The sequence below is a fragment of the Xyrauchen texanus genome, chromosome 2 (assembly GCF_025860055.1).
Source record: "Xyrauchen texanus isolate HMW12.3.18 chromosome 2, RBS_HiC_50CHRs, whole genome shotgun sequence".
Taxonomy (NCBI): Eukaryota; Metazoa; Chordata; class Actinopteri; order Cypriniformes; family Catostomidae; genus Xyrauchen; species Xyrauchen texanus.
The window spans coordinates 10,788,850-10,813,803 of NC_068277.1; the positions used below are offsets into that span (position 1 = coordinate 10,788,850).

At 37.8% G+C, this 24,954-nt stretch overlaps 1 protein-coding gene across 2 annotated transcripts in view; it reads left to right on the forward strand.

Moving 5' to 3' along the window:
- Positions 1-24,954, forward strand: part of dhx38 (DEAH (Asp-Glu-Ala-His) box polypeptide 38) — a 37,692-nt gene that overhangs the window by 4,259 nt on the left and 8,479 nt on the right. For both annotated transcript variants that reach the window (XM_052150791.1, XM_052150799.1), the window contains 25 exons: positions 222-591; positions 1,336-1,547; positions 1,660-1,821; positions 2,176-2,338; positions 3,125-3,243; positions 3,410-3,489; positions 3,697-3,852; positions 3,935-4,096; positions 7,667-7,774; positions 7,886-8,004; positions 8,735-8,872; positions 9,051-9,237; positions 9,732-9,917; positions 12,242-12,382; positions 12,465-12,575; positions 13,219-13,335; positions 13,432-13,539; positions 13,635-13,747; positions 18,000-18,208; positions 19,040-19,194; positions 20,651-20,806; positions 22,581-22,715; positions 22,808-22,933; positions 24,349-24,444; positions 24,534-24,655. In XM_052150791.1, the coding sequence (XP_052006751.1) occupies positions 263-591; positions 1,336-1,547; positions 1,660-1,821; positions 2,176-2,338; positions 3,125-3,243; positions 3,410-3,489; positions 3,697-3,852; positions 3,935-4,096; positions 7,667-7,774; positions 7,886-8,004; positions 8,735-8,872; positions 9,051-9,237; positions 9,732-9,917; positions 12,242-12,382; positions 12,465-12,575; positions 13,219-13,335; positions 13,432-13,539; positions 13,635-13,747; positions 18,000-18,208; positions 19,040-19,194; positions 20,651-20,806; positions 22,581-22,715; positions 22,808-22,933; positions 24,349-24,444; positions 24,534-24,655 (3,710 nt within the window). In that variant the 5' untranslated portion in view covers positions 222-262. The remainder of the gene's footprint in view (positions 1-221; positions 592-1,335; positions 1,548-1,659; positions 1,822-2,175; positions 2,339-3,124; positions 3,244-3,409; positions 3,490-3,696; positions 3,853-3,934; positions 4,097-7,666; positions 7,775-7,885; positions 8,005-8,734; positions 8,873-9,050; positions 9,238-9,731; positions 9,918-12,241; positions 12,383-12,464; positions 12,576-13,218; positions 13,336-13,431; positions 13,540-13,634; positions 13,748-17,999; positions 18,209-19,039; positions 19,195-20,650; positions 20,807-22,580; positions 22,716-22,807; positions 22,934-24,348; positions 24,445-24,533; positions 24,656-24,954) is intronic.

Below are 24,954 nucleotides of genomic sequence, written 5' to 3' on the forward strand. Positions count from 1 at the left end.
GGCCTAAGGTCATTTCCTGTTTTTGTCCACCCTATTGCACAAGGAATCTTACAGAATTTTTAAAAAGGCATAGAAAAAGGTGTGTATTTACTTGAATAGGCGGTTGTGTTTTTGTGTTTCTGAAGCTAGTGAGCTGCCTATCAAAATAATGCATTTTAGGTCGCCCATTAAGTTTTAAGACACTGCCAAAGTCTTAGCTCTTTTTGCTGATCTCTTTATAGATACTTGAACATCAGAAATAGTACAAAAATCATCTTGAGAGATGGATGATGATGATGCAGCTCTGCATCGACTAGAGGGGAGTGACCCCAGCGTGCAGGTCGGGGGGCTTGTAGTGAAGAAGAAGAGCGCTGCATCAGAGCAGCATGTGTTCAGAACACCCGCTCCACGCACCTCACTCCTGGGCCTGGATCTGCTGGCTGCCCAGAAACGCAAGGAACGCGAGGGAAAGGAAAAGCTGGATACAGATACTCAGCCCAAAAAATCCAAGGTGTCATCCTACACGGACTGGGAGGAGGGGAAAAGTGATTCTGGGTCTGATGATGATGAAGATCAGGAGGATGGCGAGAGCAGGAATGGTAAAAAGGAAAGGTGAGATCTTATCCATGTTCTTGGTAAAGATAATTTGTGCCACATAGAACATACTGCACACACACACACACACACACATATTTATTTATATTATATATATATATATATATTAGGGCTGGGAAATTTAACACGTTCATTTCTGTGATAAATAATTGACTTTTTGGCACTTAACTCCAGGTTGATCCAGGGGTATTGTCCCTGTAATATGTGTGGATAAATTTGGGTAAAAGCGTTTGCCAATTGCGTAGATGTAGATGAATATGGCTATAGGCAGATTTATATTGTGGAGGATGAGAGTTTAAGAGATTTTATGCCCAATGAATATGCTAACTATGGTGAGACTAGTTCTTTCAGTTAATCAAGCTCCCACTTAGACTTTGGGGAATGTTTAATGTTACTTGAAATTGTATCTTTATACCATGGAAGGCTTTGTTTGGAAAATATTAATAGCATTATTTTGTTACATGTTTTTTTGTCTTTAGAGTCAAATTTCAGCACATTCAAAATATGCAATTAATCGCGATTAACTATGAAAATTATGCAAATGATCATGATTAAAACTTTTAATGGATTAGCAGCACTTAAACTCTAAATATTCTATGACTTATTTATATATTTTATAAATGTCAAGGACAGACTTTGGAAACATCTTAGTGAAAGTATACTTTATCTTTCATTCACTTTAATTGTTAATACAATGGAATCATGTAAAAAAACAAAATAGTTTGTTATGTTCCTCTACAGGAAGTACCGCGTCACTGGTTCAGAAACACCGTCAAACCCAGGAGGGGTTAGTGAGGAGTTCAGGCGTAGACATCAACAGAGGGAGAAAGACAGACGTGAACATGGGGTTTATGCATCTTCCAAAGAAGACAGGAGCAGAGATAAAGACCAGCCCGGAGACAGGGACAAAGATCAAGACCACTACCGAGACAGAGAAAGAAGAAAAGACAGAGGTAAGCAAGGTGCTCAACACCTGTAAGATCCCACTGAAGAGCATTTAATTCCCATCTGTGCAACTAGAATGTCATGCTCTTATTTTATTGTCCTACATGTTGTATTGTGAAGATGAACGTGAAAGCAGTCACAGTCGAGGATCCAGCAGCAGTCGCTCTGAGCGTGGTGATGGCTGTGTGAGAAGTGAGCGCTCACAGAGGGATGGCTGGTCCGAGCGCCTCAGTCGTGGTAGTCGCCGTGACGATCCTGAAACACCACGTAACAGACCCAAAGGTAATTCTGTCTACCAGATTTGCAGTTTTAACACTACTGATAGTCAGGTTTCTTTCAGTTGACTTTACATATCCTGTGTTACATGGCACAATACGATTTACCCAATTAGGATGTGTTCCTGGATCAACATTCTTGTTGGTACTGGAACAACGTTCCCATCAAACAATCAAAGCCCTAACCCTAAAAAAAGAGGAAAATCATAGTTTGAAAACAATATTGTTGAAGCCCCGATGCCGGAACCCTAAAATCCGATTGGGTCATTGCAATGCTATTCCAGGACCAACAAGGATGTTAATCCAGGTACATGATTTATTTAGATAAATAATGTTAAGCATATTTCATATGTCAACACAGATTTGTCCACTCCATCACGCTCCAGCTGGGATGAAGATGATAGTGGAATTGGCAGCTCACGCCACTCACACTGGGAGAGCCCCTCTCCTACCCCCTCACACCGAGAGTACGAGCGCTCTGAGCGCAGCCAGCGTTCAGTCCGTGACAGTGAGAGGAGAGACAAGTATGAATCGCTTCATCAAAATGTCATTGATTCATGTTTGGTTGAATGCTTTTTTTGGATAGTTGTGTTGGTCCATACTTTCATCAGACATAATATTAAAGGGATAGTTCGCCCAATAATGAAAATTCTGTCTTTATATACTCACCCTCATGCCATCACAGATGTGTTTGACTTTCTTTCTTCAGCAGAACACAAATTAATATTTTTAGAAGATTATCTCAGATCTGTAGGTGCATTCAATGCAAGTGAATGGTGGCCAGAACTTTTGAGTGTCAAAAAAGCACATAAAGCCAGAATTAAAGTAATGCATATGACTTCAGTGGTTAAATCCATGTCTTCTGGAGCAATATAATAAGTGTGGGTGAGAGACAGATCAATATTTAAGTCCTTTTTTTACTCTAAATCTTCACTTTCATGTTTTTCTTCTTTTATTTTTGTGCATATCACCACCAACTCGGTAGGGAGCAGAATTTGTGGGAAAATTTTATTTTAATATTGATTTATTTCTCATCCACACCTATCGTATTGCTTCAGGAGACATGGATTAAAACACTGAAGTTGTATGGATTACTTTTATGCTGCCTTTGTCCTTTTTGGAGCTTCAAAGTTCTGACAACCATTCACTTGCATTGTATGGACCTTCAGAGCTGAAATATTCTTCTCAGAAGTATATCATTCACATCTTGGATGACATGAGGGTTAGTAAATCATGAGAGAGTTTTCATTTTTGGTGAACAATCTCTTTAACTGCTATAAAAACATTCAATTTTTGCTTTTGATGTTTAGTTCAAATAGAGCTCAATATCCAGCAGACACTCCTCTGCCAACTCCCTCATACAAATACAATGAGTGGGCCAATGACAGGAAGCATCTGGGCTCCACCCCTCGTCTTTCCCGAGGGAAAGGTAAAAAGCACATTCTCTTAGTGAACAACATTGTAAATGCTAATATATATGTATAAGATACTTAATACTGTTTTTAAACTGTACTGTATTATATACACATTTATTGAAAATGATGCAGTGTCGCAGTGCTCTTAAAGTTGTATTTATAGGAACTCTTATTTTTTAGGAGATAAAAGAGAAGATAGAGAGGATGGCATCCTTTTTGATAACGAGGAAGAGAAGGAACAATGGGAGGAAGATCAGAGGGTAAGTGCTCAAACTTTACAAAATTGTTTTGATGTTTAGGTTTGATTAGTAAACATTTTGGTGCCATATCTACCAGTTCTAGTTTGTATTTGTGGCATTCCTGATTAATGTTGGTGATACAAGTAATTCAAAAATAAGTTGGTGCTTATTAGGGTGGATGTAGCTTTTGATGAGTACTAGCTGTGTAACGGTGTGATTTCATAACAGCAAGCCGATAGAGATTGGTACATGATGGATGAGGGCTTTGATGAGTTCCACAACCCCCTGACATCCAGCTCAGAGGAGTATGTGAAGAAGAGGGAGCAGATCTTGCAGAAACAGACCCAGAAACGTATCTCCGCACAGAAACGGCAGATAAATGAGGTAACACTGCACATATTCTGAACAGTACAGAGACTGCCACATGGATGATGTTGTCTAAATGTATGTGTGTGTGTCTCTCTAGGATAATGAACGCTGGGAGACCAACCGTATGCTTACTAGTGGAGTGGTTCAGCGCTTGGAGGTGGATGAGGACTTTGAAGAAGACAATGCGGCCAAAGTCCACCTGCTTGTCCATAACCTTGTGCCGCCTTTCCTGGATGGGAGGATTGTCTTCACTAAGCAGGTAAAGACCATCATGCCAGTTTCTACACCCCTCCCCCCACCTCCTGTAAACAAAATCTTAACCTGTTTATACGCAATCGCCCGCACGCGTCACTCTGCTTACATTTAATATATAATTTACTGTCTATAAATGTAATGAATGTTAACAAATTATACATCTTTTCAAAGGCCTAATGGTTCAATATTGATATCCGATCTCTGTTTCATGATAGTAATGCAATACAAATGAGTACAAATGAAAACATGCAATATCAAAATGGGAATTCATAAATTTTTTATGAAAACGCAATCACCAGATGAATCCAGTTCACCACACTTGGGTCAATTGTCCATGACAAGCATTCATTGAAAAACATCCAATAGCACTTTGTCCATAAAAGTGATAAATCTGAGAAATATTAATATATTCTCCATTGTTTACATGAGATCTAGCCTTCGACACTTCGTCATCGTTCTTTAACAAACGATGCAATCTGAGCAGCATTCATGTTTGTAAAACTGTATATTATCTTATATATTAGAGTCTCATATACAAAATGAGCCTGTCTCCAAAGTCTATTTTTAAAAATGGGTGTAGTTTTATTCATAATAGCCAAGCAGTGCAGTCAGATTTTGTGTCATCTTGAAAGGTGGAGCCTTAATTTTACTCTGTATGCTTCCAGTGATTTTACAGAGAAAAAGGCTTGCAGGAACCTCATTTTTTGTTAGATCATCTTCAAATTTGAAACGTAACATCATTAGATTTGTGGCTTTGAGAACATGGTATTTCTGGGTTGTCTTGGTACTTTTTTTTATTGTTTTTGTTTTATATTATAAAAACATGTCCAGCACAAAATATTTCCATTACTATAAACTTCAGCTTCTCTAACTTTAAAAAATAACAACATATATTAATTTTGAAACTCCAAACTCCAAAGGGTCCTGTAAATACAACCATTTATGTTCAGGTATGTCATTTTCATGGTTTGTGCTCAAAAAGGGGTGTGTATCAACAGGTTAACTACATACTAAACAAAGCAATACTGTTTTGTAACCTATTTTAGTGTTTTATAATTTTTTCCTTAAAATACCATTAAATTCCCCATACAAATGATTCATTAGAATTATTCAAACTGATAACTCTGGAGTTTGTTAGTTTGACTGATTAAGTCATTCGTTCTTTAATCGGACTAAACATGTTGCACTGTGTTTGTTTTTGCTGGCAGCCAGTGGCTAGCTGAACAAACTAGAGTAAGTTTCAGGTTGACAAAACCATACAGAGCCAAACCGGTTTAGATTGGGTTCAGCGATCTCGATCTCAACTCCGAGTTCATGCCTTAACCTTGAAGAATGTGCACATAAATGAGTGCCTTTTGCCGTGAACAGCCAATCGCGTGAATCATGGACAGGGTCAGCGTGATTTACTTCCCTCAAGAAATTCCACGTGATTTACTTCTCCGCTGAAGATGAAGAGATCATTATGAAAATAAGAAAAGTTGAAACTTTTACACAGCAAGAAGAAACACCACTGCTGCTTCAAAAGTTTGAGATATAATGTGTAACTGAATTCATATTGGTTTTTTTAAAAGCTTAAAAATCTAAATATTTATTTAAAATGTAAAAGTGTTAATATTTAATTTAAAAGCCTACAATAGTTTAATGAAGTGCAAATCATGTCATTATGTCTGATTATAATTTTAATCAGTATATTTGTTCAGGTGGAAATACTCGTCACACAAAAAAATGCGTCTTTAAAGTGTGAGAATCACCTTACAAACACTGCAAACAGTATTCTTCGAAGTTCTCAGCATCACGCATTGCACACAGATACAGTTTGTAAATAAATGCAAAGAAACTCAATAATTCATTTTTATTGTGCTGCTCAAAAGATACAAGGTTCGGGGCCTGGGTAGCTCAGCGAGTATTGACACTGACTACCACCCCTGGAGTCGCGAGTTTGAATACAGGGTGTGCTGAGTGACTCCAGCCAGGTCTCCTAAGCAACCAAATTGGTCCAGTTGCTAGGGAGGGTAGAGTCACATGGGGTAACCTCCTCGTGGTCATGATTAGTGGTTCTCGCTCATCAGGGCGTGTGGTAAATTGTGCGTGGATCGTGGAGAAAAGCATGAGCCCCCACATGCGGAGTCTCTGCGGTGTCATGCACATTGAGCCACGTGATAAGATGCACGAATTGACATTCTCAGAAGTGGAGGCAACTGAGATTTGTCATACGCCACCCGGATTGAGGTGAATAACCGCACCACCATGAGGACCTTTTAAGCAATGGGAAATGGGCATACCAAATAGGGGAGAAAAGGGGATTAAAAAAAAAAAAAAAAGATACAAGGTTCCCTGATCTCTAAAATAAATAATCTTATAATATCTTAATTAATATTACAAAATCTTAATTACAGACGCATTTATTTGAAGCAAAAGATACAGGGAATTGTCAGAGGTGTCACTTGACTCTGGATTGGTCCAGTATGACCCCGTTTATGGTATTAAGATGCGTTTCGGGTGATCTGATCACATGTAGTCAGTCCTAAGTACAGGTCTATACGGGCTCTAAAACGTTTTGTAATCGGATCACAAAAAACACATACGAATGTGGTCAAAAACACACGTGACCACATAACATTTGAGGTGTAAACGCTAAACTGTCCTGTATCTGTCCTGGCAACAGTGAAGCGCCAACCCTCACCTGTCAATCATCTAAAACAAGAGTTTTAAAAGGAAATACCCCTCCAATAGGAAAAATTTAAAAAGCGGATACATTCACAATTACGCTTCATGGATCTTCTTTAGTCTGATATCAAAACAGATGAGAAGCATGAACACCTGAAGCTCCTTTAATATAAGTGATCCACTAAAATTACAGATAATTCTACTTGACATGTTGCGTTTATGCTTAGATAAAATTTCAACCACATCTGGGACCATTTTTTGCGCTTTCTTCATCTTTTCTGACTTTGCTGCGCTTTATTATCATGCAGTAACACACTGACATAGAACACAAGGGGTCATAGGAGATGCATTTAAGCAGCCAGGTGTAAACAGCGATGTGTCTCACCTGACCACATGTGATCGGATAACCCGAGACGAATCGTAATACCAGGTGGAAATGGGTCTATGTGTTTGTGATCGGTTACCCAAAATAAAACCTGCCCCAAAGCAGGTTAGCCCCATAGCGTAGGTTGCTATGGCGATGAACTTAAGTAAAAATCCAACTAGCCTTCTAGAGACTGAAAAACCAGAGATTGCTCAAACTTCTCTCAAACCTTCCAGGATAGCCACTGAAACTGGCTCAGACATGCCTCAGGAAAGAAAGCACAATAGAAAGATGTGTTGTCTTTATTTTGTAGTAACTTGCCCATTTATCTTGATAAATTCAATTTAGACTGCAAGCTCAATACTCTGGTAAAATATTATTTATTTTGTTGTGGCACTGTAGATTCATTGCTATGAATCTTTCTTTCTTTCTGTCCTTTCATTTCTGTCCTTTTCTCTTTCATATTTGTTTTTCTTTCTTTCTTTACTTTTTACTTTCTTGCTTGAGTCTTTTGCTGATTTTGTGTTTGTCCTATAACTCTAGCCTGAACCAGTCATTCCAGTGAAAGACGCAACCTCAGACATGGCCATCATCTCCCGCAAGGGCAGTCAGCTGGTCCGACGACATAGAGAGCAGAAAGAAAGGAAAAAGGTGCTTATTTTTTTGTATTTATGCTTAAAATGGTATTCAGCTGTCATTCTAATGCAGTGTACATTGGTACTTTGAAATGTTTTTTTTAATCCTTTTTCTTCTGCCTGACAGGCACAACACAAACATTGGGAGCTGGCAGGCACCAAACTAGGTGACATCATGGGCATCAAGAAATCAGAGGATGGATCAGACAAAAAAGGTGTAGGAGAGGATGGAGCTGTGGATTACAGGTAACTAATGTCACTCTACTGGTCTAACATAAATAATTGTCTCAATAATTGTGTATGTAAAAGCTTCCTGTTTCTAAAGTTTTTTTTATTTGAACAGACAGTTCGATTTAGGGCTGGGTGATATGGGTAATCAATATATATCTTGATTAAATGTATTCTCCAAAATGGCTTAAAAGTTTGAGTTTTTTCAGGAACCATCATTTGAACAAACAACTATTGTTATCAAACTAAAACAATCAAAACACGTTTTTCACTTACTGTTTTTCACACAATAAACGCAGGACAAAAGGGAAAATATTTTATGAAATCCATTTATGTACCAAATCTTGTGCACTAAACAGTAATATTTATTTATCTACAGATCCTTTATTATAACATCTAAAATGCCATATGTGGAGTTCTGTAAACCTTTTTCTTGATGCAACAAATAGCTTAATTGGTATTTTGAATTGATGCATTGAAATGGTTTTGAAAACAGTGCATTGATTTAGACAGATTCGTTATCACTCTCACTTTCATACTCGCAAGATACGAGACTTTGCCATTAGAAGACTTAACTGGAATATTCACAATTATTTTATATCGTCAACTCATTTAATATATAACAAAAATATTCAATATATTGCCCAGCCATGAACAGATTACAATCATTTTATTTTTCCTGTCTAATACCACAGCGCACACTTATGATAAATTACATTTGAATAATTTAAGTATTTGATCTCATCAGAACGGAGCAGAAGTTTGCTGATCACATGAAGGAAAAGAATGTAGCGAGCAGTGATTTTGCTAAGAAGAAGACTCTGCTTGAGCAGAGACAGTACCTACCCATCTTTGCTGTTCGCCAGCAACTGCTCAACATCATCAGGTGCTGAACTCACACATCAACCTCTGACTTATGATTCTCTCTCATCTGCTTCCTTTTATCCAAAAATTAGCGCTGACATTTGTGAGGTCATGTGTCTGCTCTCTGCTTTGTCACTGATGTTTAGTCAGGTCACTCGGTATACTGACGCAGTCTTTGTGTTTTGTATCTACTCTGGCAGGGATAACAATATTGTGATTGTAGTGGGGGAAACAGGCAGCGGTAAGACGACTCAGCTGACGCAGTATCTTCATGAGGATGGTTACACCGGCTATGGCATGGTGGGCTGCACACAGCCCCGCAGAGTGGCCGCCATGAGTGTGGCCAAGAGAGTCAGTGAGGAAATGCACAGTAACCTGGGAGAGGAGGTGGGTGTCAAACGTCTTCCTTGATTTAACACCTGTAGCAGTTTTCTGTCCTTTTACTTCATCTGCTTGACCAAAGAAATTCAAATTATTTAGAAATACTGCCACCTGGTGGATTTGATTAGAATTGCTTGTTATTTTAACAGAGGACTTGAGAGACTGTGCAGGAACATAAATATGAAAATCACTTCTCCCTCATGTTGTTCCCAACACATATGAATTTCTATCTTGCGTGGAACACTACAGGAGATGTTAGGCAGCCAAAAGTTTAGCCTTAGTCACTATTTACTTTCATTGTATGGATAAAAAATGCAATTTAAGTGAATGGTGACTGAGGCTAACATTCTGTCTTACACCTCCTTCTGTGTTCCATGAAAAAAAGAGATACCATTGGGGTTTGGAACAACATGAGCATGAAAATGTTTAATTTTCGGGTGAACTATCCCTTTAAGTAGGTTGTGGGCACTCATTTTAGGATTATTTGATGTTTTTCCCAGGTTGGTTATGCTATCCGTTTTGAGGACTGCACATCAGAGAAGACTGTCATTAAGTACATGACTGATGGGATTCTTCTGAGAGAGTCTCTGCGGGAGTCAGACCTTGACCACTACAGTGCTGTTATCATGGACGAAGCCCACGAGCGCTCCCTCAACACTGATGTGCTCTTTGGGCTGCTGCGAGAGGTGAGAGCCATCACTGTTCTTAGCTGCTTTCACATGAGGGATAATGGTGTAAAGGCAATTTTCCACTGCACATTACGGTTCGACTTGCCACAACTCGACTCGCTTTACTTTTCAGAGCTTGCATTTCCACTGCAGTTTAGTGCCCCCTCAACGTGGGTGGGATTAAAGGATGATCGTCATAGTTGCGCCGCCTTTACTGCTGTCATCTTAAACACAACACAAACTGACCAAAACAATAACACGACGCTAGCTGTTAGCTACTAGCTCATTGTGCTGCATAAAGCAGTTGTTGCAGGGTGATTTTACAGAAGTGTAACAGTGAAATTGGCCTGGTTGTTTTAGAAGCAAGCTTCCAGTAGCTGGTCAACTAAATAAAGAGGGGCATAGAATTAACATAACAAAACATACCATCCTCCATCATGGCTGTGTCCAGGGCACTCTCTCCCATTGCTCGCCGGTTTAGATAGATTTTTAGATTTGGTCGAACCACTTCCACTTTTCCTTGATGGTTCTGTAGTCACTTTTACGTTTTTTTTCACCTTTTCCCTACACCGTTGGTAGGTCCGGTGGTAGCCGTGTGCGGCCAACAGCTGAGACACTTCCTGAGAGACTTTTTTTGTTTCACTTATCGCTAACGGGTGGACCGTCTGCACCTCGTTTATTGAACATGGTGTGGTTTTGCACACAGCCATTTCTTTTTTCACAATTCGAAAGTCGCTTGAACAAATTATACTGTTATCGCTGCTGCTAACTTTAAAACTAGCGGGTGATGTCGCGTGTCGGAACTCCAATGACACTGGTCGTGAAGATTCTCCCTGACCAATTAGTGATCTGCAGGATTTTGACGTCACATTTAGTATCGGCTCGGCTCGCTTGGAACCTGGACCGAGGTGGTACTAAAAAAAGTATCAGATACCAGGTACTATCCACAGTGGGAAACCCCAAAAAAGTGAGCAGAGTCGAGTTGCACGGTGCAGTGGAAAAGCCCGTTACATTTAGTTTTATTGATCTAATTGTAAACTGAAAGGAACTATTCTTGTTTCAATTCCACTTAACTATTCTGGATAAAAGAATGAAATTTTTGATGAGGAAGCACACTACACCACACACTAAAATGAACAACAAGTACTTAAAGGGATAGTTCACCCAAAAATTCAGGTTCTCTCAACATTTACTCACCCTCATCCCATCCCAGATGTGTATGACATTCCTTTTTTTTGCTGAACACAAATTAAGATTTTTAAAAGCAGCATAAAATAATCCATAAGACTTAAGTGGTTAAATCCATATCTTCAGAAGTGATATGATAGCTGTGGGTGGTATAAATCTCCACTTTCACTTTTACATCTGAATGTCACATTTGGCGCCTGATTAGTTTGACTTTCTCATCTGTAAGTGAAAATGGAAAATTATAGTATAAAAAGACTTTAATATTGATCTGTTTGTTACCCAAACCTATCATATAACAACAGAGCTGAGATATTCTTCTAAAAATCTTTGTTTGTGTTCTGCGGAAGAAAGAAAGTCATACACATCTGTGATGGCATGAGAGTGAGTAAATGATGAGAGAATTTTCATTTTTGGATGAATTATCACTTTAAGTATAACATAAAATAGTAGCAGTTCTTGGTTCATTTTAAGTTGGACATGATGAAATTGTGACATGGTCGCACACCGGACTAGAAGTACCAATCGCGTTGCTTCATAGCTAGGACACGGCACAGGTATCAAACACAGGGCACGTCTATACGGTTCAGGTGACAGACAGTACACATACATTTTACCAAGGTTTTTCCCATCTTCAAGAATGAACAAGGCTAGAGTAAATGATGTCCTTTTGATAATGATTTGGGTCTAATTTAACAGAAAATTTGTGAGTTGCGTTTTGTGGCTGGGTGCCACCGACAGATGCCGAGCTGCTTCGGCAGTGTGCGTAAATTTATAAAAACTATTGTTTTGAATTTTAGAACATGCAATGTCATCTGCCAGATGCGTCTGACTCAAAGAAGCAGCTTATAAGAGTCATTCATTTATGAATCGGACTACACTGGTCACATTAAATGTTTGTAAAATTGCTATGGGCAACCAATGAGGACATTGCAATAAAAAAGATGTCCATATATTTTCTTTGTACCACTGCAAGTGGATGTTGAAGAACTGTTAACAGAACCAAAAATGATGAAAATCATTCAATGCCTATTATTTTGTTTTTATGTAACTGAATAAGTTCTGAATAAGAGATCCCCAACTATACATGTATTGTTGACTTAAATTTTTACTGATTACTAATTTTCTACCTTAAATCATTTATTTTGTTTGTTTAGGTGGTGTCTAGACGCTCCGACTTGAAGCTCATTGTCACCTCTGCCACCATGGACTCGGACAAATTTGCAGCATTCTTTGGAAATGTTCCTATTTTTCACATTCCTGGTCGGACATTCCCAGTGGATATCTTGTTCAGCAAGGTGAGGTGTTAATGGCATCTTTAGTTAAAATTTAAGCTGGTTTGTGTGCTGTATGCTAAGGCTGAGTGTTGGTGTGTTTCAGACTCCTCAAGAGGATTATGTGGAGGCATCTGTGAAACAGGCCTTACAGATTCATCTTAGTGGGATGACTGGGGACATCCTCATCTTCATGCCTGGTCAGGAGGACATTGAGGTAAGGAGAACTTTCTGTGGTTATGCATGAGAATTTATGATGGAAATTGCTATATCATATGATACAATTTCAAATATAAACACTGAATTTTTAGAATGGTGGGACTTCCTACATGATACAACAAAGTAATGAGTTGTCTGGGGGTCTGTCCTGAAAAACATGCATCTGTGTGAAGACATTGTTTTTTTTAATTTTGTAGAAGACAGGTCACAATTGAACTAAAATTAAATGTCAGTAAAACATATGTCAATCTGTCTTCATTTTGTGAGAGAAACATATTTCTTAAAGGAAATATTCCTTGTTAAATAGTGGCATGCTCTTGATAACCACAGACAATAATTTTAACAGGGGAAACATATATAAAGTAATATGTTTACAATGAAAGCCATAGAAGGCAAGCCTGCAGCACCGCAGATAAACTTTTACCAAAACATACGTAGTCTTAAAGGGTGGGGGTGGGGGTGGGGTGAGTTAACATTATTTTCCATGGTAATCAACTGCCACAGAAGCTGAAAAATATTGACATTAAGTTGTATTTTACCTGTATTTTACCTTTAATGCTGGTGTAAAATAAGTGAATTGTTTATTTCGGTTGTCTTTGGAGCCAATGTATGCAACAGATGTAATGTCTGGCCTGTTGCAGGTGACATCAGATCAGATTGTAGAGCGATTGGAGGATCTAGAGAATGCTCCGCCGCTAGCAGTACTGCCCATCTACTCCCAGCTTCCCTCTGACCTGCAGGCCAAGATCTTCCAGAAGGTAAACATCTATCTCTATGGGTCACTCTTTACATTAGATCTCCTAGACAAACATTTAAACTGTTTGTGTGAACTAAATCTTTGTGGTCATCGATAGGCTCCTGATGGAGTGAGGAAATGTATAGTTGCTACAAACATTGCTGAGACGTCTTTGACCGTGGACGGCATCATGTTTGTGGTGGATTCAGGTTACTGCAAACTGAAGGTGAAGTTCCACCTATTCCACCATAAAAGAGCTGTATTTTTAGCTATAAATGACCAGCAGGGGAATGACTTCAGAACATCTTATACTGTTTTTAGGTCTTCAATCCTCGCATTGGCATGGATGCCCTTCAGGTGTACCCCATCAGTCAAGCCAATGCCAACCAGCGGTCTGGTAGAGCTGGAAGAACAGGGCCAGGACAGTGTTACAGGTGAAACAAAGTCAGAATGCCAACATCAGTAACTGCGCAGTGTAAAGTGCGTTATTAATACAATGCAACAGATAAGAGAAGTAAATAAAAGCATGAAAGGTGATGAAAAAATACATCAGAAAGAAGACATCTCGGCCTGGCTCATTAGAGGTCTCCTATCCAGTGTGAGGGGCAGCCTGTCTCTGAGGCTTCAAGTGGAGAATCTCCTTTTCTTTTTATAGAGTGTGAAAAAGAGAGAGAGGTCACAGTGTCCCTTTTACCCATCAGTTTGTCCCTTTTACCCATCCCAGTCAGCTATACCCCCACCCTATCTGTAAAATTCACAGCCATATATCATATAGCATGTTGTTGCTTTTTAAAAATAGAATAACATTTTTGTTTACACAGCTCTCTGGAATACTCTATTCTGATTGGTCTTATATTTCTGAATAATAACCGCACATCTAGGGATAAAGTGATATCAGACTGGTCATCTGGATATTTCGAGTCATCTTTCCTACTTCTCTTATCCATAGATATACATATCTATATGCAAATCATTATGCAATCTCAACAAGTGTGCTAATACAATAATTTCAACTCAAAACAATGTTTCATGTCCAAGTAATATTGTAATAAGTAGGATAATGAGCATTCAAACAGTAATTTTTGTAGAATAGACACCAACAGAAGGTAGAATTCAGTTTTTTTTCTAGAGAAATTTTCTAGATTTCTTCTCACATAATAACATAATTTCTACAGAGCAAAATGTAATTTTTATTTATTTATTTTTGTAGATAGCCGTGTAATAAGCGGCTCCGCATCAGGGTCCTGATCAACCAGTCTGGTTATCTTGTGATAAAGACCGGCTGATTGACTGACATAATGTGATGTCCCTTACATAGTGATGTCCAATTCGTGAACCAAGCATTCTTTCAAACTGTTTTTTTTTTAATATGTCAATTGAACTGATTCGTAAAGCATTTGTCAATAATTGGAGAGTTAGAGAAAGCTTTGGGTGTTTGGTGTTTGTTGGAGCAATGAACAACGCAACATTTGATGCAATCTATTTTGCTTCAATCTGTATTAATTTTTGTCATTTTAAAGGGGCCATGACATACAATTTTTTTTAATGATTTTATTATTTTCCCCGAGGTCCACTTTTAATGTTAGTAAAAACAAATTTGCACCAAAACAAAAAAAATAATTTGGTAATATATATAATTTTTTTCACCGTCTTTGTCCCTCTGTCTGAAATGCTCAGTTTATGCCTCAGCATCTCCTTTAAACTTGAATGTAAATGGCCACTGTTATGATTAGCTAACATTGTGCAGCCCCTCGAATACAGCCATATATATTTGAAACTCACTCAGAAGAGAATGATCCAGCTCCTAAATAAATACATTTCAGGGATTAAATATAATGCACACCCAACACATTGCATACGAATGTATCAAACTGTTCACTCAAGCACTGCAGCACCTTAAACTATAAATATCAAACATTCATAAATGGAATTGTTACTTACGTTTTTTGGTCGTTTCCAATAGTGTTTTTAACTGCCCCAGCTTTCAATAACGGTTCATGGACTTCCTTTGCAAAGTTAAAATCATATTGTGATTTGTTCACAAGCAATCCACACTGATATGAGCCGAAAACACATATAATAAATGTTGAAATAAGACGAACACACATACAAACCACGATAAAATGTTCTGAACACACATAATACAATTCATGGTGAAACATGACGTTCAGACATATCATCCTGCACTGATGCAATCAGGAACTTTGTTAAACTAAAGTCACTATTTCCTGAGGTTGGGATGCTTCAACAGATGCCAAAGCAGAGACGCTTGTCTTCACATGCAAGACATCTTTCACCATCTGTTTACTCCAGCCTGTGGCAGCAATGGAATGGAGCAGAAAAGATGCGTTTTTGAAAGATGAGCTTGCACCGCTTTTAAAACCTGGCACACATCACCGAAAATGTAATAAAGCGATCAAAGACGTTCATGTGTACATATACCAACAATTATAAATTATGCAGATGGGTGCTAAACACATCCAGGACTCAAAGAGCTAGAGGCAGAATGGGGATCTACTTTTAAGAGTAATAATTTGACATTGCGCATTTAAAAAGCTGTGTGAGATGCATGATAACGGTCAAAGTAAGTCCCCTTTGGAAGAGATGAATTGTAGGCCCGCCTTGTCCTCTCCTCTTCACCTTTCTGACTGAGCGCCAGTGGGCGGGCCTTGGGTGTGATGATGTAAATGTAGGCATTGATGTCTTGCTGTGGAGGCAGTCATGTGCTGATGTATTCATCTGTGTGGTGTCACAAAGTAGGGAAAATTCAAATAAGACAATTTTGCAGTTTCGTTTAAATAAATGCTCTTTTTGTATCAAGGAGGATGTTCTGAGTTCTGAAACTTACAGTTGTTTATATAGAAAAACTGATGCAAAAGTTGTGTATACTGCCCCTAAGGCATTAGTATTCGTCTGGTCTCTGTGAGCTAATGGAGACAGATTATGTATGAGTATTGTGTTCATGTTTGCACATCACTGAGATTCAGTCAGATCTGCATTCTGATCTTTATTACAGTATCTTTTTGCCAGTTGCTCTTTTTTTTTTCCCCTCTCTATCGGTAAAGTCAGAGCGACTGCAGGAGGCAGACAGGATGTAATCTCTAAAGGTTTTCATGCAGTTTAATTTTTGTTTAGACCTCTGAGAATGTGACACAAAGTCTCCTCTGGGCTTTTTGACCGTGACCATCTTGAAATCTGCACACCCTCAAAGAGACAGTGACACTGTCCTGCTGTTTTCCTGGTACACAAAGGAAAATACACACAAGGGTTTTGTTTCCCTGTGTCTGTTTCTGGCAGCTCATAAAAGTGTTGTGGCACATGCTGGATTAGTTGCATGCAACCTTCACCAAACATCTGTGCATCAAGAATCAATTATGTTTAGTCAGATGCTTTATACTGTGGTGATGTGTGAGTGGCTTGCATGTTGAATCCATAACTCAAAGGCATTCCTGCCTGTGTTTGCTGCACCTTCAGAAGAGCCAGTAAGACTCTGCTGATATGCATAAATGCATGCACTGTACTACAGAGCTTTCCAGGGTTCCCTCTTCAGGTCTTCTTCAGAGGGATAATCCATTTAGTTGAATAGCTGCCAAAATCTGCTGTTCTCTCAGATCTGTCTCTGGAGCAGCAAAGAGAGCTGTGATATTTAGCTTTATTTATTTTATAAAATTACTATTTACATTAATCTTAATGTCAACATGAAATCAAAATTGACCCTATTTACTTTTTAAATACTTGTGTCTGGTCTTATTGTGCACGTTATTTCAAAGAGAAAACGTTTGTCTTCGTAATCTTTCATCAATATGTAATCACTTGCTCCGCCTCTGAAACAGCTTTTCTTTCAGCTTACTCCACGAAGCCCTCTTATTTGATAGGGGGCGGCTGTGGCTCAGGTGGTAGAGCGGGTTGGCCACTAATCGCAGGGTTGGTGGTTTCGATTCCTGGCCCACGTGACTCCTCATGCTGAAGAAAAATGGTTTGCGAATGCCGTTTCATGTTGACTTTATGACGGACCCTCATGCATTTTCTCTTCTTTAGTTTAAGAATTAGCTTAATTTAGCATACATTTTAAGATTAAATTAAGTTTTTATCCTTTAAATTTGTATTATATAGAATAGGATGGTGCAAAACTGCCAAAACAAGAGTTTTATTGCTTTATTTATTGTCTTATTTTATTTTTTTAAATGTTTTATTTGACTCCAGTTGTTAAACCAATATCTTCAGAAGTGATATGATGGGTGTGGGTGAGAAACAGATCAATATTTAAGTCAGTTTTTTACTATAAATTCTCCTCCCTGCCCAGTAGTTGGCGGTATGCGCAAAGAATGTGAATCGGCAAAATAAAAAAAGAACAAAGTGAAAGTGGAGAATTATTGTACATTTTAAGATTTATTGGTGAGTAAATGATGAGAGAAATTTCATTTTTGGGTAAACCATCCTTTTAATGTTTTCTATACAAATATTTGGAGTGTGATTTTGCACCAGTGAGATTTCACTGCAGGCAGGTCTTCCAAGTGAGATATGACAGAAATAGAAATCCAAATGTTTGGTCACTTGAAAGAGTTATGTCTGGTTTGGACAAAAACTTAAAATGAGATTTATTGCTTGCCACATTTATCACACTGCACCTTTTTAATTTCTGTTCAATGAGGTCACATTTCTCTCCTCTGTGTCTGTTCACTTCAGGTTATACACTCAAAGTGCCTTCAAAAATGAAATGCTGACCACCACTATTCCGGAGATCCAGCGCACCAACCTGGCCAATGTTGTGCTGCTGCTGAAGTCTCTGGGAGTGCAAGAACTTCTGCTCTTCCACTTCATGGACCCTCCACCTGAAGACAACATGCTCAACTCCATGTACCAGCTGTGGATTTTGGGAGCTCTGGACAACACAGGTGAGAAGCCTCAGCCTGAATCTCACATTTATAGGGATTTGTCCTGTGAAATGAAAATATTCTCATCCATTTATATGTTGTTCAAGACCTGTATGACTGACTTTCTTTGGTGGAACCAAAGTCTCGGTCACCATTCACCATTGTCATTGCATTGCAGTTTGGAAAGTAATTTGGTGAGTGAAAGTATATAACAACAGAATTTTAATTTTTGGGTTAACTATACCTTAAGTACACAAGAACAGTTTTGTGTTTGGGAGTTTATTATTATACGTAATTTTGGGTCAGTGTAAATTAACCTGCTAGTGTTTGAATTTTATGGATTATAACAATTAATAGGGAAAACTCTTTTAAAGGTAACTTTAATTCTAGCTGAGTAGATTTAATATTGTGAATTTTTTCGAGTTGCTGCAGTGAAGTATTAAGGTCTTACCGAAGTTCTTGCTCTAATTTCAGCAGTAGCAACTAAAGTAAAAGCTTTTATTGTGTGACCAGAAAGAAATCAATCTCATTTCCTGCATATCTCTTGGGGGTTTAAGGGGATTTGACCATGTGGAGCACTTTTCCTTCTAGCTCCCGTCCCGTGTTAACAGCAGATTATATCCGATTAAGGTTTACCTGCCCAGAGTATCTGCTCTGCTATTCACTGCACTCTCACACTAATCTTCTTAGTCCATCATGTAATCTTTGACATCTGAGCTACTAAAAAGTTCATCTGAAACTTGAAGTGTAATGATTTTCCCACTGTCAGCACTTTTGGAAAGAGGTGCTTTCTAATCTTGTTTGACTTTTTCTTGTATTTGAGGATGCTCTCTTCTCTCATTACTGTCTCAGGTGGTCTGACACCAACTGGGCGGCTTATGGTGGAGTTTCCTCTGGATCCAGCTCTGTCTAAAATGCTGATTGTGTCATGTGACATGGGTTGTAGTGCTGATATCCTCATCATTGTCTCCATGCTGTCGGTGCCGTCCATCTTTTACAGACCAAAGGTACCAAATAGGTTCATAGGGCTGGGTAATGCAGCAAAAAAATAACATTTTGATATTTTACAGCCTTTTGACAATATTGTATACACCGATCAGCCACAACATTAAAACCACCAGCCTATTATTGTGTAGGTCCCCCTCATGCTGCCAAAACAGCTCAACCACAATTGTATAGAGCTGTTATCTGAGTTACCGTAGAGATTGTCAGTTCGAACCAGTCTGGCCATTCTCAGCTGACCTCTGAACAGAACTGCCCCTCACTGGATTTTTTTGTTAGTTTTTTTTTTTTGGCACCATTTGAGTAAATTCTAGAGACTGTGTGTGAAAATCCCAGGGATCAGCAGTTACAGAAATATTCAAACCAGACCATCTGGCACCAACAATAATGACACTGTCCAAATCACAGAGATACATTTTTTTTTCCCATTCTGATGGTTGATGTGAACATTAACTGAAGCTCCTGACCCATATCTGCATGATTGTATGCATTGCACTGCTGCCACACAATTGGCTGATAGATAATTGCATTGCATAATTGTATTTCTATAACTGCTGATCTCCTGGGATTTTCACATCTCTTTCTGTCCTTGTTCGAGCCTGTTGTCCTTTGTCTTTGAAGACTGTAGTGCACACCTTTGTTTGAAATCTTCAGTTTTTGGCAATTTCAAGCATTTTATAGCCTTCATTCCTCAAAACAATGACTGACTGATGAGTTTCTTGAGAAAGCAGTTTCTTTTTTAGCCATTTTTGACCTAATATTGACCTTAAAACATGCCAGTCTATTGCATACTGTGGCAACACAAAAGCAAACAAAAAGACAATGTTGAGCTTCATTTAACGAACCAAACAGCTTTCGGCTGTGTTTGATATAATAGCAAGTACTTTTCTAGTAAAAAATGATCAATTTAGCATGATTACTCAAGGATAAGGTGTTGGCGTGATGGCTGCTGGAAATGGTTTATACTGTATTAACAGTAAATGCGTTAACCGTGTTTAAGAATAATAACTTGTTAAACTTTTTTATTAATTGCATCTGGTTAACGTGTTAATTCCGACAATGCTAATATAGGTATATATATCAATATTGATGTATTTGCTCTGAAATTGATTAAAGGTTTTTTATTATTATTGATCTCAAGAACCATCATTTATATCAAATAGTATTGATACAGAATTGGAAATCCCTAAAACAGATAACAAAATAATTACCTACATATTTGTAATAAAATATTTTAAAGCATATAAAATGTCATGTAGAGTTATCTGTGAACATTCTTTAAATGATGCTGCTGAAACATTGAATCAACTAATTCATGCAAATGAATCAAACTTTCCAACTCTAGCAGCATTGTTGCTACTAAGGTTTTCATTATCCTAGGAAATCTTGACTTCTAAATCTTGTATAGTTGTGCATGTAGGTGCTGTGCATGTTTTGGTTTAATCTGCTGGTCTTGTACAGGGTCGAGAAGAGGAGAGTGACCAGGTGAGAGAGAAGTTCTCAGTGCCTGAGAGTGATCACCTGACCTACCTCAACGTTTACCTGCAGTGGAAGAACAACAATTACTCCAGCATCTGGTGTAACGATCACTTCATCCACACCAAAGCCATGCGCAAGGTATGTCAGTCTGAGCTGTCACATTGAACTACAAATTAATTTCTTAAAAGGGGCATATCATTTTTTCTCATTTATCTCATAATCATTTTCTAATTTTTCTCTTCCAAAATCGCACTCTCTGGCCATTTGTACCTTACAGACTTCTATGTAAAGGCCCTTTTTGCATGCAAAATGAGTAAAAGCGCATTCTTACGGGCTGTGAGTGTGCTGCTGCAAAATCGATATTACATTTAAAACTTTTTTTACAAAGGTTTACAAACAACAAACAATCCACACTAGTGGTCAACCGATATGGGTTTTTTAATGGCTGATGCCGATATCCAGAGAGCATGGTGGACAATACAATGCCGATATATCACACAATTTAATATAGTAAATAACTAACATTAAATTGCTAAAATAAATTTTAATAAACTCTTATTTAGCACTATATTTACTCAATTTCACACATATTTTAAATGGTAGATAGGAGTTTCTTCAGATTTCTGTTTAGTCATCAAATGTTAGTAATTTATTTGCAGATGAAGAAATTATTAATATATTAGGAAGAAAGAAATAACAGCACACACAGTAGTTCAGCAACCATGGATGGGATGTACACTTTAGCAATCGCATTTACTCAAAAAATATTGAATCAAACCAATTGTACATACTCGTGAAGCGCTTTCTGTTTTGAAAGAATGGAACTCTTAAGGAAACTGGTCTCTGAACAGTTTGAAAAGCACATTATTTTCATCGTACCTCCGTATACAGCCTCCGTAGGTAGCATTTTCCTGGTTTCGGATGCAGCCTTGAAGTTGCACTCATGCGCTTGTGCGGATCCATCTCCTGACAGTTTAAACGGCCTGGATCGCCTACTTGGATTGTCATCATAATTTGTGTGTCAGAGGAATTTTGATCCTGATCTGAAGGTTTTGATTCTGTTCGATAGAATACACGCTTCAGAGGAAGATGTTAGATGAGCACTTGACAAAAGAAATGCTGGATTTTTGTGAATTACATCTTTTTAAATGAGATATCTGCATATTTGCAGACAAATAGAAGTTTGATAGATATTTGCCTTTTATTATTAGAAAAGTTATAGGGAACTGTTGATTAGAGAATACGTGCTTCAGAGGAAAATTTATGAGCGCTCTGCAGGACGCTGGACCTGCTAAAGTTTTGTTAGGTTGGTTTATTATATCTGTTTAAACGAGATATACTCATATTTGCATGCGGTATTTGATATTAGCTTTATTGATATATATTGATATCATTAGACAAGACAGTTAAAAGTTACAGGGAACTGTTGGACAGAGAATGAAACAGGCGAGCACTTTAGCATTATGAGCTCAAATGCTGCCATCTGCCGCTCTGATATGCGGGCCGTTTAAATGACGCTGTACTGCACACCGATCTATTATAGTAGTAACACAATGGCACGTAACAACAAAACAAACTGTGACTGATCATTTACATGTCTCAGATGCTTCACATGCAAGCAGGTGATGTTCGGTTCCCTCAAGAAAAAAATCATCCAAACAGGAATATTTATCATAGACTTTGCTAAATATGAACTTTAGTCATTCTTTCATAATATTGGGATATGCAGAGATCATATTTGTATTATCTGATTTGTAATTTTGAGAAATGTTTTAATTGTTCTTATTTGTGTCGATCTTACTTGTCTCTTTGCAAAAAAAATTTATTATTATTTTATCTTTGCTAATTTTTTTAAATTATGTTTTTTGCTTTAATAGAGATTGTACTGACTAATTCTGTGGGTGCATCACAGGTGCGTGAGGTGCGGTCTCAGCTCAAAGACATCATGGTGCAGCAGAAAATGAACCTGGTCTCCAGCGGCTCAGACTGGGATGTGATCAGAAAGTGCATTTGTGCTGCATACTTCCACCAGGCTGCTAAATTAAAGGTATAAAGCCTGAAACTGGCAGAAGAACATTGATATAGTGCTATTGAAAGCAATGTGTTAAGTCTCATTCTGACCTGTGTTTGTGTGTATAGGGAATAGGGGAGTATGTAAATGTAAGAACAGGGATGCCCTGTCATTTGCACCCTACCAGTTCTCTGTTTGGGATGGGTTACACTCCGGACTACATCATCTACCATGAGCTGGTTATGACCACAAAGGTACTTTCTCCTCCTCATTTTTAAGTCCTTGAATATGACCTTCATATATTACATATATTTTTAACTAAAACATCTTAAAGCATGTAAAATGCCATGTGGAGATGTTAACTATTTTGATTCATGACTCAAAGGAATCGTTGAGAGATTTGAACTGACTCACTTAAACGGACAGTTTGAAACAACTGATATACTGAAATGAATCAAACTTTCCAACTCGCAACATATTTGCTACTGAGATAGCTGTACAGTGCATGCAGGCATAATCACCAAAACTGAGCAAGTGCTTTGAAATTTGCAGACAAATCAGAAGTATTCCATTTTGATAATTTACGAATCATTTTGCTCTGTACATATTATTATAATCAGTTAAAATATAAAACTGATCAAATATCTATGTGTCATATGTTGTTGAAAAACTCTCAAAGAGTAGAATACAACCATCCTATTTGATTTACTCATAGTTCTAAATATAATGAGTAATAGATAAGTATATGTCTTTGACATGCAACCCCAATTCTAAAAAAGTTGGGACGGTATGAAAAATGCTAATAAATACAAAAATGTGTGATTTGTAAATTATATTCACCCTTTGCTATATTGAAAGCTCTACAACTACACACTATTTGATGTTTTACCATGGGAATTTCATATTTTTTTTTAAAATGTACAGTAATTTCAAATCAGATGATTGCAACCTTATTGACACCCTGTGATATTTACTGTCAAATCAGAAAAAAAGTTAATTTTTGGCTCAAGTTTTCTTTTTTCTTAGGCAGATTGTCTCTTAATTTATCATAGTCTATATAATTTGTTTTCTTTAAAATGATACCAAACAATTAACACTGCTTTTTTTGTAGATTTTTTTACAGCTTTTAATTTTGGGCATGCCACTGAAACAGCTAATCTTTAAAAACACATTCAGACCTTAAAGGGTTAAATGAGAGCTCTCTGACACACATAAGTCATGAAACAAGGAACAAGCACAAACCTAGTATAATTATCAGAATTAGGACTGTTGATTGAACGCATTAATTCATTGCAATTAATCATACAACAAAAATTCATTTACCAAACCAATGATAGACTTATGTTCAAAAATATGCAATTAAACAATATATTGCATTCTAAAGCCCTTTTCGTATTGACTTATCAATGCTTTACTTTATCACAATAATGTAATGCATTTAAATAGTCTGAATTATTAGACCGTGTGTGTGTGTGTGTGTGTGTGTGTGTGTGTGTGTGTGTGTGTACAATAAGAATATCTACTAGTCTTATTAGTCTAATTTTCACTAGGCTAATGACAGTCTTTAGGAAACTTAGAAGTGCCGTAAAATCATCACAATATCAGTTTGATTCAATACATTTCTTACCCCTAGTCATGATTGATTGAAATATATGTGCATGTATTTTAGGAGTACATGCAGTGTGTAACGGCAGTTGACGGCGAGTGGCTGGCAGAGCTGGGGCCAATGTTCTACAGTATCAAACATGCAAACAAGAGCAGACAGGTAAATAACATCCTCCTTTAAATATACACATAAATAACTCCACCGTTCTGTCTCTTGCTCTGACTCACTTATTTTGGTCTCTCTTCCAGGAGAACCGACGGAGAGCCAAGGAGGAGATATCCAATATGGAGGAGGAGATGTCACTGGCTCAAGATCAGATCAGGGCACGGAAAGAAGAGCAGGACAAGAAGAGCAATCTTGGCAGCGTCAGGTACTTCAGCCACTGCCCTGACAAATACATCCGTCACTCAGGGCTCAATAATAAGGACTTTGTTCCGTTAGCTTGGTTGGGTCAGAAGTTCTGAATTTTTACTTGCCCTGCCAACATTTTTACTGGCCCCACCACACACAAACATTTAGTATTTTAGCAATGGAAATTTATATGTGCCAATATTTATATTTTTTCATTAAATAATTAAATAACATTTTCATAATTGACTAGTTGTGTGTTAACTACAAGTCAAATAGTCAGTGTTAAGTAACCCATATATAATTAGGCTGCGTTATGTC